Below are 17,245 nucleotides of genomic sequence, written 5' to 3'. Positions count from 1 at the left end.
GTGTGGCAAACCCCCTGCTTTGGTGAATCAGGAAGTGATTCTATAGCAAGAACCTGCTCTCCAAGACTGAAGGGTTAGGACGCCCATCAAAGTAGATGATTAATCATTAGCAGAATACATAGTAGAGGCTAAAAGCATTTGGATTTAGAGAAGGGCATCCAAGTAATCTACTTGGATTTCAGCAAAGCCTTTGATATGGTCCCCCACAGAAGACTCGTGAATAAGCTGAAAGGGCTGAACTTAGGACCAAAAGCAGTGAACTGGATAGAAAACTGGTTGACCGACAGGTGGCAGAGGGTGGTGGTAAATGGAATACGCTCAGAGGAAAGGATGGTGAGCTGTGGGGTTCCTCAGGGGTCGGTGCTGGGGCCCATTTTGTTTAATATATTTGTGAGAGATATTGCTGAAGGGTTGGAAGGAAAGGTTTGCCTTTTTGCAGATGACATGAAGATAGCCAATAGATTGGATACCCTGGAGGGAGTAGAAACGATAAGAAGGGATCTCCGAAAGTTAGAAGAATGGTCGAGGGTCTGGCAGTTAAAATTTAATACTTATCTTTCCCTGGGATAACAAAACGTTCTGGTTTCGTTTATACTCTTATAATAACCCACTAAGAAACCGTTTTTTAAAAATTTTTATATATGCTATTAAAATCAAATTATCCTTTACTGTTGTTTAATTGATCTCCTTGTCTTGTTTCACTCTCCCTATTTATTTTGTGGTCTAAGAAAGATTGTATATAATCCATTTATCTAGTTGAGATTGTTTTCTTCTGATATTGTATTATTGTACAGTCATCTCTGTATTACTGTTTGCAAGTGACCCTTGTAAAATGAAAAATTATAAATAAATGATTAAAAAAAAGTCAAATTATCCACTACATCTATTAATTTTCTATTACTATATTTATAAAGTGATAGTGCTCAGTAATACCATATTACTCCGGCAATGTGTGCTGTTAGTAATATGTTGAAAATATCCTCCTATATAATAAAATGCACCTTCAACATTCTGAAGCTGACTGCATGGCTGAAGCATTCCTGCTCTCTGTATCCATCTCCTGAATTGACATCACGTACTTCCGGGGTCGTCACAAGCAGAAGTGACCAACCACACAAGGTTTCTCGGCTTCAGAATGTTGGAGGTGCATTCTATTAAATAGGATTGGTCAGTTCCTTGAAGCACAGCCAGAGCTCAGCGTCCTGCACAGTAATGCTCAAGAGACCAGAGGGAGGGGGGGCTGACACCAGAGAGGGGGGGAGGTATCTCTGTCACACACACACTCTCTCTCACAGTCAATGTCTTTCTCTCTCTCACACACTGTCTCTCACACACTCTATGTCTCACACTGTATCACATTCACTCTCTATGTGTCACACAGTCACTCACACACTCTCTTGGTCTCATACACTCAGTCTCACAGAGAGTCTGTGCCTCACACACACTCTCTCTCTCTCGCACACGCTGTATCTGTGTGAAACACACTCTCTCTCACACTGTGTCTCACATACGCACTTGCACACACTCTCATTCTCACACACACACTCTCTCTCACAGACACACTCACACCCAGACTCCCTCTCTCACACACACACACTCGCACATTCACTCTCTCTCACACACAGTCACTCTCACATACATTCTCTCAAATATACACACTCCGAGGAAAACCTTCCTAGCGCCCGTTTCATTTGTGTCAGAAACGGGCCTGTTTTACTAGTGTTACTATATTACTAAGAGCACACATTGCCAGAGTAATATGATATTACTGAGCACTATCACTTTATAAATATAGTAATAGAAAATTAATAGATGTAGTGGATAATTTGACTTTAATAGCATATATAAAATACCAAAAAAACCCGGTTTCTTAGTGGGTTATTATAAGAGTTAAAATTTAATGCCAAGAAGTGCAGAGTGATGCATTTGGGATGTAGAAACCGAAACGAGAGATAATAGGAGGGGAGAGATTAGTAAGCTCGACTCAGGAGAGAGACCTTGGGGTGTTGGTGTCGGAAGATATGAAGGTGAAGAAACAATGTGACAAGGCGACGGCCGTGGCTAGAAGGATGCTAGGCTGCATAGAGAGGGGTATAACCAGCAGAAGAAAGGAGGTGTTGATGCCCGTTTACAAGTCATTGGTGAGGCCCCACTTGGAGTATTGTGTTCAGTTTTGGAGGCCGTATCCGGCTAAAGATGTAAAAAGACTGGAAGCAGTGCAAAGAAAAGCTACGAAAATGGTATGGGATTTGCGTTGCAAACCGTACGAGAGACTTGCCGACCTGAACATGTATACCTTGGTGGAAAGGAGAAACAGGGGTGACATGATACAGACATTCAAATATCTGAAAGGTATTAATCCGCATACGAACCTTTTCCGGAGACGGGAAGGTGGTTCCTAGAACTAGAGGACATGAGCTGAGGTTGAAGGGGGGGCAGACTCAGGAGTAATGTCAGGAAGTTTTTTTTCACGGAGAGGGTGGTGGATACATGGAATGCCCTCCCGCGGGAGGTGGTGGAAATGAAAATGGTAATGGAATTCAAACATGCGTGGGATAAACACAAAGGAATCCTGTTTAGAAGGAATGGATCTATGGAATCTTAGCGGACATTGGGTGGCAACGCCGGTATTTGGAGAATAAAACTGGTGCAGGGCAGACTTCTACGGTCTGTGCCCTGAGAAAGGCAGGGACAAATCAAACTCGGATATACATATAAAGTATTACATGCCATGTAAAATGAGCTTATCTTGTTGGGCAGACAAGATGGACCATTCAGGTCTTTATCTGCCGTCATTTACTATGTTACAGGAAAGCAAGACCCTTGATAAGCAAACAATTTCTGTATTCTGTATAATTTTAGGTAGGTTGTTGCACTTACTGAATGGCTGTGTGGGCTATTACAGGGCCTAGAACTGACCCACTTTCAATTCCTAGATTACAATAGCACAAGCTTAGAGAGAGAAGCTTTTTGTTTCCTTCTAACCCATGAACAAGTCCTTTAACTCCTTCATCTCCAAACCTAGAGAGATAACAATAGGTTAGTTACATACATTTTATGCATCATTTTTTACTGTTACTACTACCATGCATTTATTGTTATAGATACTCATATACATTCGGAAGAAGTGTGAACTCTTAAAACAGGACATATTACCTACTTACAGGTAATGATCACTATGCATGTTTTATTTATTTATTTATTGCATTTGTATCCCACATTATCCCACCTCTTTGCAGGCTCAATGTGGCTTACAAATTCATTGTGGATGATGGAAATAGAAGAGAATATACATTAGGTTTTACAGAGGGTTTTGGGTTACATGGTAGTGAAATACATGATAGTGTTAGAGCAAAACACATTATAGAACATTTCTGGATATATTAAAGATTGTACAGTTACACATGTTGATCTTTGTGATATATCTTGTCGAAGAGATAGGTTTTCAATAGTTTGCGGAAATTAGTCAATTCATGGGCCGATTTCAGGTTGCGTGGCAGCGTGTTCCAGAGCTGCGTGCTCATAAAGGAAAAGGTAGATGCGTGCATTAATTTGTATTTCAGTCCTTTACACTTGGGGGGATGAAGATTGAGGAATGTGCGAAAAGAATTGTAAGCAATGAAGTAATGCTGTTTCTTTCCCCTTACTGTGCACTTGCAACTAGAGAATGACATGTGGACAAAGTTTGTCCCCATCCCCATTCAGTCCCCGTGGGTTCTGTCTCTGTCCCCACCCCATCCCCCCATGTTCTGTCACTGTCCCCGTCCCCGAAGATTCTGTCTGCAGAGACGGGCTCTGTCCTCATCTGAAGAGCCCTCAAACATTTACGATTTTATATTTAAATCTTTTTATTAAGGTATAATATGGAATATGCTGTGCAACTGTTTATAAATCATAAATGGAAAACAACAATAATGAACAACTATAATAACCCCCCCCTGCCGCCGCCACCCTCTACCCTTTCAACTGCAACAATAGCTGACTTCTACTACCCCAAGGAACCCTAAGCCACCCTGTTAAAATGTCCAGGGGTACAAAATACAACCCATTCTGTATGCCCTAGCGGGAGAGAAATATGCTCTATGAAGCACTGTTATAATTTGTTAATCTGTGGAAGAATAGTACGTCATCAACAACTCTGGATTCAGTCTAGCTCTCCTGTCTTCCACAGTCCTTCCTGCAATAGAAGATGTCTTCTCAAAAGATGTGCTGGTAGCTAGCAGGAATGTACAGCTTCCCCCATGCAAATTTTGCCGGTTGTGGCCAGCACTTTTGCTTGTTTTTCCAAAAAATGAAAATATCATCGCCTGCATCACTCAAATTCAAATCAATTCTTGTATACTGCTAATATCCCCTTTCCAGGGTTCAGTGCGGTTTATATTCTAGGTGAGACAAAAGCAAATAGTGTTAGTGTGAGGTTTGAGAAACTCAAACATAAATAACTGTCCAGTTCATTAACAGGCTTCAAAGCAGAGAATGACATGGGGACACAGTTTGTCCCTGTCCCCTCAGGCTCTGTCCCTGCCCTATCCCCATGGGCTTTGTCCCCATCCCTGCGTCATTCTCTACTTGCAACTTCTGTTCCACATACTCATAAAATACTTTAACAAGGGAGTTGCAAGACCCCTCTACAGTGCATTAAAGGTATGAGGGGGGAAATGTCAGATTATATTTAAGAGTGCTACCACTGTGAGCTAAAGATACATCTGGTGGTCATCAAAGTACCACTAAAATTAGACCCATTACCAATATATGTCAATGTCTGGGGAGTAATATTATTTGTGTCTCAGGACCACTGTTAAACATGGTGGGGCCAAGGCTGAAATTTGAAAGGGGCCCTAAAGAGCACCAGTAGGTTGTATTTCCATCAGATTTAGGCAGGCTTAGAGCTCCCTTATCATGGGAAACAGGCAACTATCCTATTTACATCCCCCTAATGCTGGCCTGATTTGTGTTCTATGCAGTATTTTTGACCATAGCTAATTAGAAACACAATAGAAAGTTACTAAACAAAGACTGATATTCAACAGCCCAGGTATTTTTATCTGCTTAACTCTAAATATTCAATGGCTGATGAATATAACCACATAAAAATGCCTAATTTTAGGACAATCATTCAGCATGACCAGAATTTTCCAGTTGACTTTTGCTGGGCAGAGCTGACAGTGCACTCCCAGCAGCAGCTAAATTTTCTTCAGCTAAACCAGTCAGCCAAAGGTGGGAGTGTCCCGAGGACTGGGTTGAGAATTCCTGCTCTAAATATTTTTGATGATCTGGCAGTATAGTGCAGGTCTAACCATCTTGGATAGTGGCGTCATCTTGGGAAGTAGTGGAGTGAGACCACTGCCACTCGAGCATTAAAAGGAGACATTTACATCCCAGGTAGGACCTGGAGGAACAAGGGAAAGTAGGGCTCTGGGCGGCCACAGCTGACATGTATGGGGTGGTGTTTGGCGCTGGGGGATCAGAACTCAACAGGGGTCAAGGGGGGGGATCAGAACTAATGGGGAGTTCAGGAGGGGGACTGGAACTCTTAGTGGAAGGGTTGGGCGGGGACTCAGGTACCTTTGGTGGGGGAGTGGGAGTCTTGGGGGTGGGAGGGAGCTGTGGATCTGCCTGACACGTCAGGAGAGGGGGCATTAGTTTGGGGGGGGGACATCACCTCAGCTTTTGGGTTTAAAGGAACTTTGGATGGAATGTGCAGTACACGCAGGACAAATGCTGGGCACACTCCCTGCATTTACTGTACAGGTTTTGCATTATGTTTTGCAGCTAGCACAGAGTAAGTGCAAACAGTTACTGATCCTTCCAAAAAAGAGCCCCCTGGACATTCTAGGTAGCCACTCCAACTCCCGACATCTTTCTTTTTGGACATGGACATTCCTTCCCCTTCTGCAATCAGAAATGAACATCTATTTCTTAAGCCTGCCCAAGCCTCACCCAAAATATGCCCAGACCAAGCTCCCTTCCTAGATGCACATTCTACAGTTTTAGACATTCATACCATGGCCTTGTCATATCAGGATTTGGACATCCATGCAACATGGACATCTAAGTGCCAGTTTTTAAATGTCTAAAACATGAATAGTGCTTCTAAAATAAGCACCAAAGTATCTCACATGAAAAGTTATTTTCCTAGCAGATGTAATCTTGGCCAGGAGAATCTGTGAATTCCAAGACTAGTTCACCCATGAACTCCACACTCAATTTCAGTACAATTAAGTAACACCCAAAGTTCCCACTAAAGATAATAACATCATTCCACATTAATGAGGAATTGGTGTTACCTATTTTCTATTCTAAGGTCCAACAAAGAAGGTCCATATTCTAGACTGTAAGTAAGCAAGCTCTTGCCCACTACTTAAAAGGAACAGAATCCATCAATAAATCTATGCAGCTCTTGATGTCCTATGACTTTAACAGATGTGGAGGAACATTATCAATATGATGTCTAAGTCTGACTTTAAACGTTTTGTCCGAATAGCAAATATAGTGATTTCCGAAACAGTAAAACGTCTATCTATATCCCTCCAGTAGTCATCTGGTCATTTAGGGCACTTTATTGTGGCTTTGTTGTTATTAAAGTGTAAACCACTATAGATCCGATTCACTATTCAAACGTGTTACTCAACAAAAACCCACTGTGAATCGTGCATGTGCACACTGAAAATCACTGTGCTTTTCTGAGCGCAGTGTTGCACTGATTTAATATGAAGGTGGGAGAAAAAAACCCCATATTACTGCTTCTCAGCACAGTCACTTAAACCGGAACGCTACTTGGCTGCAAAATGGTAACATGGTAAGCACCATTTTGCAGCCCTGCTCACCGGCTGTTTTGTGAAGAAATCACGACTAAACGGTTATCACAGTGAGGGCTCTTGAGAAAGCCTGAAGCGAAACAGGTCCGTCAGGACCTCACTGTTTTGGTGACTGATTTGCCAGCAGTAAAAACAGATCCGGGGCAGCTCAGATAAGTGCCTCTTTCCTTTATTTGTTCACTAATTTGTTTAGGAAGGGGTTTGTAATTACACAGCACAGTTGGGAGTTTTTTTTTTACCCATGGTTACTTTTTAACTGTGAGCTCCAACTATTTTTCAGCCAAGTAGCGTTCCGGTTTAAGTAACCATGCTGAGTCACAGTAATATCAGGTTTTTCCTCCCAACTTCATATTAAATCAGTGCAACATTGCACTCAGAAGAGCACAGTGGTTTTCAGTGTGCACATGCACGATTCACAGTGGGTTTTTATGGTTATTAAAACAGGTCTAGCTCAAAACGTCTTAGTTTTTGTCCTGGATGTTTTCATTTTGTTCCATTATGGCCGAAAAACATCCAGGTCTTAGGAACGCCCAAATCCTACCTTTAACACGCCCCCTTGAGGTCTGGACATACTGCAGACGAACAGTATAGAAATACGCCTGGAAAATGGTTTTGAAAATACTGATTTGGCCATTTTGGCGAGAAAAATGCTGCTTTATGCCACTTTTAGATATTTTTCTCATTCAAAAATGAGCCCCTTGATGTTCCAGTGGCAAAGAGTACACTAGTTAATTGGTTAGAGTCATGTATCCAGTTCTTTTAGGATCAAGACGGCATTTCTCTAACCAACAGAATCAAACCACACCGGATTGGAGGCACTGTTGCTATTGTAGCTCTTTCAAAATTTGCATCAGTAGAATGAATCTGTAAGGCAGCACCGCAGTCTTTACTTCAGGAGCGTAGCCATATGTAGGCCCAGTGGGCCTGGGCTAGCCCAATTTGGGTTCGGGCCAGTGGTGTGCTGGAGCAGGCTCTCGAGAGCCGTTTGTTAAGTTTTTAAGAATTTTGGGAGCCAGTTCTCCATGGCTACTTTAACAAATGGATCCCAAAATGTGGGCTTGGGCCCCTCCTGAATTCTCTTTTACTTTGCTGACGAGAGAGAGCCCCCTGTTAACAATTTACCAGCACACCCCTGGTTCGGGCCCACACAGAAACTCTGCACCTTTAACAGCACCACCATGTGAGGGAGCAAGCTGGGTTCCCACAGTCCTGCATCTCCCTCCACAAACCTTTCTCAAATCAAAGGGTTGCCAGCAGCGGCAGGGATTCCCACATGCTGCCCGTGGCTAACTCGGAAGCCACTGCCACGTACTGCCCTCACTCAATGCAACTTCCTGGGGAGACTTCCGGGTTAGCCATGGGCAGTGTTTGGGAATTGCTGCCGCTGCTGGCAACCTTTTGATTTGAAAGAAACATTTGTGAAGGTAGGAGGGGAGACGAGGGAAGGAAAGAGGTGATACACATAAGGGAGGGAGGGAGAGATGCTACATGTGGTGTAGGGGAAGAGAGAAGGATTTCTGGACATGGAATGGGAGGGAGAGATGCTACATGGGTTGGGGGAAAACAGAGAATTGTTGGAAGGGGGTGGGAGGGAGAGCTGCTGCTGCTGCTCCATGGGTTGGAGGGAGAGGGAGAATTATTGGAGGTAGGGTGGGAGGGAGAGACGCTGCATGGGGGGATGGGGCGAGAGTGGGAGAAATGGAGATGCACGGGGAGAGAGAGAAGAACGGTTGGACATGGATGAGGGAGAGATCTGTATGGGGAGGAGAGGAAGCAAGAGATATTGGTCCCGGGACGCAAGGAAGAAAGAGAGAGATGTGAACAATGGGAGAGAGGGAGGAGGGAAGAGAAGTTGGACATGGGTGTGAAGGAGAGGAAGGGAGAGATATGCACAGGAGGGGGAAGGGAGAAAAAGAGATGTTGGATCCAGGGACAGAAAGAAGTGAGGGAGAGATGCTGGACAACTGGAAGAGAGGAATAAATGTTGGACCACAGGGGAGGGGGGCAGGAAGGAAGAGAGAAGGGACAGGAAGATGCTAGGGTGGGGAGTGGAAGGGACAGGGAGATATCAGGTTACAAGGGTGCGGAGGGGAAAAAGAGGGAGCAGGTGCTGGGTCAGAAGTGTAGAGGGAGGAAGACGATGCAAATAGTGAAACTATTTGGGAGAGGTCAAAGGGGGGTGACAAGGAAACAAATGAGAGGATAATGATTAAGGAGAGGTGGGGGGTTGAAATATGGTAACGGGGGAAGCTGATTAAAGATGAAAGGCAATGGAAGGCTGGGAGAAGGAGTGAGATGAGGAATGAGACAGCTAGTGGGTGAAAGAAGGAGATGGAATTTGATAGCTGAAAAGTAAAAAGGAGAAGGATGAGAAAGAGGGTGAAATTTAAGTGAACAGAGAGGTAGTAAAGAAAAAAAAGAAGAGATAAACTATGTCAAAGGTAGGTGTAGTGAGAGAATGGAATAAGATAGGAGAGAGGAGAAAAGACAAATGGACAACAGCCGCTTGAAGGAGAATTAGCAGAAGACAGACAGGAAAGCAGAAAATATAAACTGGAAACAACATAATGGAAAAGTAAAATGTCCAGACAATAAAGGTAGAAAAAAAAGCATTTTATTTTTAATGTATTAAATGGAATATGTAAGCTTTGGAAAATGTGGATAACAAATGTCTTTGTATTGTGTTCAGTATTAAAGGAAAAGCATATTTGTTTCTAGTTCTCTAGTGCTGCAGTACATGCCAAGTTAACCAGTTCAATTTTTTTGATCCCTTGTTCTGTATTTGGCGAGGGTCTGTTGGTTTGATAGTAATGGCAGGTGAGGAGATTGGAGGGGAGGCAGGAATCAGGAGGGCCCCCTCCTTTATTTTCTGACCTGAGTCCCAGCATGTCTAACACCAGCTCTGATCCTTGTTATAGCTGGAGGGGATCTCCAAGCATCGCCAGTTGAGGACCTCCTCCAACGGCAGCCAGAACTCCTTTCTACCAAGCTCTGCAGTGTGCAGCACCATCCTTCAGTCACTGATAACTATGCATGCATAGGGTGCCAACATCATTGGCTTAGGCCCAAACTTGGTAAAATGGAGTTCTGGCCAACTTCACATGAAGTCTTCTGCTGACAGAGCTTGGAGATCCTAATTAGCTAAAGTATTTATATTTTGAGTTGTGAGGTATTGGGAGAGGGGTGAAGAGTGGGAATAGGGCAAGGGCAGAAAAAATGCTGTGCCTGCCCAATCTGGGCTCAGGCCCACAAAACTGGCTGTCGGCTATGCCACTGCCTCACTTCATACTTTTTCCTTGTACTGCTACCTGGACATGTCCTCAATTAGTGACAGTTCTTTTGGCTAAACAGTACTAAATAATTGGTCCATATGAACTTTTTCAAATTTCACTTCAACATTTCAAAGGCTTGCTCCTCAACAATAAGACAATTTTCTCAAATGCTGGAGCAACCCTGAGCTTTGGAGTCACAAACTTGCATGCCTGATTCAGTCTTGCTTGTTGATGGAGAAATCAAAGCTTACACGTAACAGATGTTCTCCACTGATAGCAGGATTAATCAGGCAGACGATCCCACCTGCTTCCCGAGAGTTGGTTTGAGACTAAGGGGACTGCAGCATGTGGGAAGGGGAATGCATGCTCAGAACTTTACATTAGTTCTGAGATCTGGGACAGCTGTTCTTCCCTGGAGCAGTCAGAAGATGAGATCCATCTGTGTGCCTGATAGAATTCCATTAATTCATGAATGGAGTGGAACAGTTAAATGCAAATCAGTTGTTTTCTCTTTCAAAAAGTACAAAGACTAGGGGACATGCCATAAAGTTAGTAAGTGGTACATTTAAAACAAATCAGAGAAAATATATTTTCACTCAATGCGTAAGTAAGTTCTGGAATTCATTTCTGAAGAATGTGGTACATGCATAGCTAGCTGGGTTTTAAAAAAGTTTGGGCAAGTTCCTGGAGGAAAACTTCATAAACCTTTATTAAGGTATACGTGTGGAAATCCACTGCTTATCCCTTGGGGTTAGCAACATAGAATCCGGCTACGTTTTTGTATCCTGCCATGTATCTGTGACCTGGACTGGCCACTCTTGGAAACAGGATTTGATGGACCTGTGGTCTGACCTAGTATGGTGGTTCTTTTATAATCATGTAGTCTACAGCAAACACCCATTACAGGTGAGAAACTTTGGGGGGGGGGTCTTTTACAAAGGAGCAGTAACGTTTTTAGTGCGTGCTAAACACTAGAGACGCCCATTGGAATATATGGGCGTCTCTAGCGTTTAGCGCACACTTATTTTTAGCTCGCGCTAAAAATGCTAGCACGCTTTTGTAAAAGGACCCGTTTGCTTTTTCCATGCATAACCCTAGAAAGGATGTGTGCTTGGGAGGGGACACATACAGAGGGAAAGGATTCTGAGCTCTAACACATACAGTGGTGGAAATAAGTATTTGATCCCTTGCTGATTTTGTAAGTTTGCCCACTGACAAAGACATGAGCAGCCCATAATTGAAGGGTAGGTTATTGGTAACAGTGAGAGATAGCACATCACAAATTAAATCCGGAAAATCACATTGTGGAAAGTATATGAATTTATTTGCATTCTGCAGAGGGAAATAAGTATTTGATCCCCCACCAACCAGTAAGAGATCTGGCCCCTATAGACCAGGTAGATGCTCCAAATCAACTCGTTACCTGCATGACAGACAGCTGTCGGCAATGGTCACCTGTATGAAAGACACCTGTCCACAGACTCAGTGAATCAGTCAGACTCTAACCTCTACAAAATGGCCAAGAGCAAGGAGCTGTCTAAGGATGTCAGGGACAAGATCATACACCTGCACAAGGCTGGAATGGGCTACAAAACCATCAGTAAGACGCTGGGCGAGAAGGAGACAACTGTTGGTGCCATAGTAAGAAAATGGAAGAAGTACAAAATGACTGTCAATCGACAAAGATCTGGGGCTCCACGCAAAATCTCACCTCGTGGGGTATCCTTGATCATGAGGAAGGTTAGAAATCAGCCTACAACTACAAGGGGGGAACTTGTCAATGATCTCAAGGCAGCTGGGACCACTGTCACCACGAAAACCATTGGTAACACATTACGACATAACGGATTGCAATCCTGCAGTGCCCGCAAGGTCCCCCTGCTCCGGAAGGCACATGTGACGGCCCGTCTGAAGTTTGCCAGTGAACACCTGAATGATGCCGAGAGTGATAGGGAGAAGGTGCTGTGGTCAGATGAGACAAAAATTGAGCTCTTTGGCATGAACTCAACTCGCCGTGTTTGGAGGAAGAGAAATGCTGCCTATGACCCAAAGAACACCGTCCCCACTGTCAAGCATGGAGGTGGAAATGTTATGTTTTGGGGGTGTTTCTCTGCTAAGGGCACAGGACTACTTCACCGCATCAATGGGAGAATGGATGGGGCCATGTACCGTACAATTCTGAGTGACAACCTCCTTCCCTCCGCCAGGGCCTTAAAAATGGGTCGTGGCTGGGTCTTCCAGCACGACAATGACCCAAAACATACAGCCAAGGCAACAAAGGAGTGGCTCAGGAAGAAGCACATTAGGGTCATGGAGTGGCCTAGCCAGTCACCAGACCTTAATCCCATTGAAAATTTATGGAGGGAGCTGAAGCTGCGAGTTGCCAAGCGACAGCCCAGAACTCTTAATGATTTAGAGATGATCTGCAAAGAGGAGTGGACCAAAATTCCTCCTGACATGTGTGCAAACCTCATCATCAACTACAGAAGACGTCTGACCGCTGTGCTTGCCAACAAGGGTTTTGCCACCAAGTATTAGGTCTTGTTTGCCAGAGGGATTAAATACTTATTTCCCTCTGCAGAATGCAAATAAATTCATATACTTTCCACAATGTGATTTTCCGGATTTAATTTGTGATGTGCTATCTCTCACTGTTACCAATAACCTACCCTTCAATTATGGGCTGCTCATGTCTTTGTCAGTGGGCACACTTACAAAATCAGCAAGGGATCAAATACTTATTTCCACCACTGTATATTCCTTATCTTTGATAGTGTTCATGCCGTTACACAGGTTTAGACATTTTTTAAATATTAGACAGTTTTTATGAGATTTGTAAAATAAAGAAAAATCTCTTTTCTTTGCACTAAAGCACATTTTTCTTACTTGTTATAGTCTAGAACAATGGAAACTAAGTTGCTGAAGCTGAGGGCCTTTCCAAGTCTTTCCATGGACCAGACATCTATGCCACAGTCAATCATTTCTAATTTATAGAAAGGATAAATGGTGCGTCCTTTCAGTTCTAGCATTATTGCCTAAAAATGATAGAATGTTAATGAGAACACAATTTTAGAATGATAGACATGTATAACTTTAATATCATCTTAATCTGGAGATTTCAATCTGTCCTGAAACATTACTATAACTCTTCACATTGGATCCTGATGGAAAAAAAAAAAAAAAAAAAAGTCTGCAGAAGACTTTTCCATGTATAATCCAAAATCTGAGGCAGCAGATTTGCATTTTGATTTATTACTTAGTAGGAAATGTGATTATAGAACACATATCCCCCATTCTAGGTCCAGTTCACTTCTTAAAAGCCAGAAGACTGTACTCAAGATATGAGTCATGCTCAGAGGTTTAATCAATCAAGGCATAATGTCACAAGCATATATGTCACTGATGCAATATGATGCCTTTGCACTATATCGGTGAAGCAAACTGGTGAATGTTTGTACAGGACACAAAATAGCAGCTTAACAATTACTAAGTCACATGGAACTTTAGAGGGCCAAAGTGAGAAAGTAGAAGCTAATGGGCTGAGAGTGCACTGGGCTTCCAAGCAGTGGCATACCAAGGGGAGGGGAGGTGGGGGCGGTCCGCCCCGGGTGCACGCCGCTGGGAGGTGCCGCAGTGCGCACCTGCTGAGTTCGCTGACTTTGTGCGTTCGCTGCAGCTCCCTCTGCCCTGGAACAGGTTACTTCCTGTTCCAGGTCAGAGGGAGCTGCAGCGAACGCGCGAAGTCAGGGAACTCTGAGCAGGCGCGCGCTGCGGCACCCCCCCCCCCCCCCAGCGGCGTGCACCCGGGGGGTGGGTTCCACGCTGCATCGGGGGGGGGTGCTGCACCCGGGGGGGGGGGTCCACACTGCATTGGGGGGCGGGGCACCGCCCCCCCTAGGAACGCCACTGCTTCCAAGAAAGCTGGAGAACCTGCAAGGAGCAGCAATTACAAATGCTAACGTCAGTGATACTGCTAGGCTTCCAAGGTTGGTGTTATTAGCACAGGGTGGCTATGGTTGCAACCCTAACATCAGCATTACAGTGCACTAGGCTTCTAAGAAGGCTGTGTAATCTGCATTGACAATCATAGTTATAACCCTAAAATATGGGGTGGACAGATGTTCAGACAACAGCCTCACTAGATTTGGTGGCTGCCTGCATTATTGCAGGGCTTAGTGGTAAGACCTGAACGTCAGTGACTATAGGGTGACCAGACTGAGGGCCAGCGTTAGGGGGTGACAAATGGGGCAATTGCCCTAGGCGCCCTGGCTACAAGGGACACCAAGCCTGCCTCAAGCTGAAGAAGGCACAGCCTGAAGGTGAGACTCCCCCACCAGTTTCTGCCCTGGGCCCACTAAATGTTTACCACCAGCCATGATCATACATTCAGACAAAGGCTTCACTGGTTATGAATGTTCTCTGGGTTATTGCAGGGCTTGGTGGCAGCGGTTTCCACCCAAGCAGTGAGAGGAAGGGGTACACACAGGGTTCCAGAGCTGCCAAGTTATCCAGTTCTAGACTGGAGATTTTAGAACAGTCCTGGATTTCTGACCACACCATCCTGGTTCATTATGGGACTTGCAGTACTGATTTCAATGGGAAGGATCAGGCACTACAACTCCCACACTGCTTTGGGATGGAAGTTCAAAACCAGGACTGGCCAAAAAGTCTCCACCCTGGAACTGGGTAACTTGGCATCTCTGCTGTTCCAGTTTCATCTGGATGCCCTTTCCAATATTTTGCATGGCAGTTTTAAATTGAACTTCTGCCAGTGCTTGATGGTAAACTATGACAGGCAGCCTGAGTGTTAAGGGCTCTCGTCCATGCTCGCATTACCTCTCGCCTTGACTACTGCAACCTACTCCTCACCGGCCTCCCACGTAGCCATCTATCCCCCCTTCAATCCGTTCAGAACGCTGCCGCACGTCTTATATTCCGCCAGAACCGATATACTCACATCACTCCTCTCCTCAAGTCACTTCACTGGCTTCCGATCAGATACCGCATACAATTCAAGCTTCTCCTCCTTACCTACAAATGCACCCGGTCACTACCTCTCTACCCTCATCTCCCCCTATGTCCCCGCCCGTAACCTCCGCTCACAGGACAAATCCCTCCTGTCAGTTCCCTTCTCCATCACTGCCAACTCCAGGCTCCGCTCATTCTGCCTTGCCTCACCCTTTGCCTGGAACAATCTTCCTCAACCCCTACGCCAAGCTCCCTCCCTACCCATTTTCAAATCTCTGCTTAAAACTCACCTCTTCAATGCCGCGTTCGGCACCTAACCTCTCATGAAATATAGTATTACCTACCAGACGGACTCTACACTTGTCTTTAGATTGTATACCTGTCTTTTTAGATTGTAAGCTCCTTGAGCAGGGACTGTCCTTCCATGTTAAATTGTACAGCGCTGCGTAACCCTAGTAGCGCTTTAGAAATGTTAAGTAGTAGTAGTAGTAGGTGTTGGAAGATCCAAAAAAGGAAGATGACAAGGCCTCAAATAGCCTATCAGTGGAGTTTAGCAATGTAAGGGAATTTAATCAACCAAACAGGATGTACAAAGCAGATCACAGTGTACATAAACATAAAAAGGAGTAACATAAGACATACATAAAAAATAATAAAACCCACAACTGTCACAATTACAGAGAATAATTTTCAAAGGGATTCTCTGCACTTTTGAAAACTGCCCTCCTTTCCAATATGGAGAAGAATGTGCTGTCCTCAGTACATACACTTTTCTCGTAGTGAAAAGGGGCAATGTTGGGGTGAGATTAGGATGGACTGGCACAAATATGTGTGGGAATTTCAATTTGAAATCCCACATGTTTGCTCTGCATACTTTTTACAGCACAGCATACAGGATAAACAGGATTTTCAAAGGGAAAAATTGGTATAACATCTGCAAATTCTGTACAAAAAGAGATAGAAACAGTTATGCATCTCATAGCTGGCTACAAAGTCCTGATAGCAGCAAAGGAACCCCTTGGTTTTTACAATATGATTGGCATTCTAGGGCCTTTTATGAAAGCTGAATAGGAGATCTTTCACCAGGCTATAAGTGCCTTTAAAGTGAAAGTTTTAATGTATTTGTGGATTTTTGGTGCTGGCACTGGAGGATGGATATGATACTTTGTAAGTACACACAAAAAGTTCTCTCCCTCACCCCTGCACCACCACTTTTTTTTCTCTTCTATTTTTTTTTCAATTGGGTTTAATTATTAATGCTCTATTTGGTGCTTGCTCCCATTCTCACCTTATAAATGGTGTGATACCAACCATTTAAAGCTATAGGACTGCCCAGACACAGGCAATTAGGCTGATCTCGGGTGATGATATTGTTGAATCTTTGTACTGATTGATGATACCACCTCATGTCAAACTAGTTTTTGTTGGAATAATGTATTGTGTTTTACATGCATTGTCTGTCAGCAATGTTTTTTTTTTTCTTTCTCTGTGATTACTCTGTGACCTCTGATGTGAATTGCCTAGAGAGGTCACACCCATGCAACTTCCTGTGGGGGTTAGGAACAGCACATGGAGCTCAAAAGGTCTCTCCTAACCTGAGGATCTATGGTGTGAGCATCCATTACCATCTAAGCACATGGAAAGAGCTGATAATCCAAATGTATTGTATTATGTTATATAAGCCTGTCTGAATATCAATCTAACTAAAACTGTGAGTAAACAGATGTTTTGTTAATTCAACTTTAAAGTGACTCAGCAGTGAATTATTCTGGGGTGTATGTGAGAGAGATGAAGAAAAGAAATTAACATTTCTAAAGCTGAAGCTGTGTGTATAAAATCTGCTAATTATTTACTACAAATAATCCAACAAAAGGGTTATGGGCCCAGCCCAGGAATTGAAAAAGGAAGAAGAGAAATATTACCAGGCAGTGAAAAAGCCAAATTTTTCTCTTAAGTTTTAAGTCTGTCTCTCTCTCCCCCCCCCCCCACACCAAACAGTAAGCAATGGCTGAGGGAGGAAATTCACCATTTTTCCACTCTCTCAAGGTGCCTAAATTAACTGAATATAATTATCAGCAATGGGAGCTAAGATTCAGATGTCTCCTTCAAGCAAAGAAATTAAGTATATGTTTAGACCAAAACAGAACAGCTGAAAATATGGCTGAATGGGACAATGCAAACTATTAT

The 17,245-nt window shown here is 43.8% G+C and overlaps 1 protein-coding gene across 6 annotated transcripts in view; it reads right to left on the bottom strand.

Annotated features, from left to right (window-relative positions):
- The window catches only part of LOC115479302, a 59,505-nt gene that overhangs the window by 26,726 nt on the left and 15,534 nt on the right, over positions 1-17,245 (bottom strand). For all 6 annotated transcript variants that reach the window (XM_030217163.1, XM_030217167.1, XM_030217165.1 and 3 more), the window contains 2 exons: positions 12,977-13,125; positions 2,881-3,021 (listed from right to left, as the gene is read on the bottom strand). In XM_030217163.1, the coding sequence (XP_030073023.1) occupies positions 2,881-3,021; positions 12,977-13,125 (290 nt within the window). The remainder of the gene's footprint in view (positions 1-2,880; positions 3,022-12,976; positions 13,126-17,245) is intronic.

This window comes from Microcaecilia unicolor, chromosome 10, assembly GCF_901765095.1.
Source record: "Microcaecilia unicolor chromosome 10, aMicUni1.1, whole genome shotgun sequence".
In the NCBI taxonomy this organism is placed as follows: Eukaryota; Metazoa; Chordata; class Amphibia; order Gymnophiona; family Siphonopidae; genus Microcaecilia; species Microcaecilia unicolor.
The sequence above is the reverse complement of the archived record's forward strand: the minus strand, read 5'-3'. Positions and strand labels throughout refer to the sequence as shown.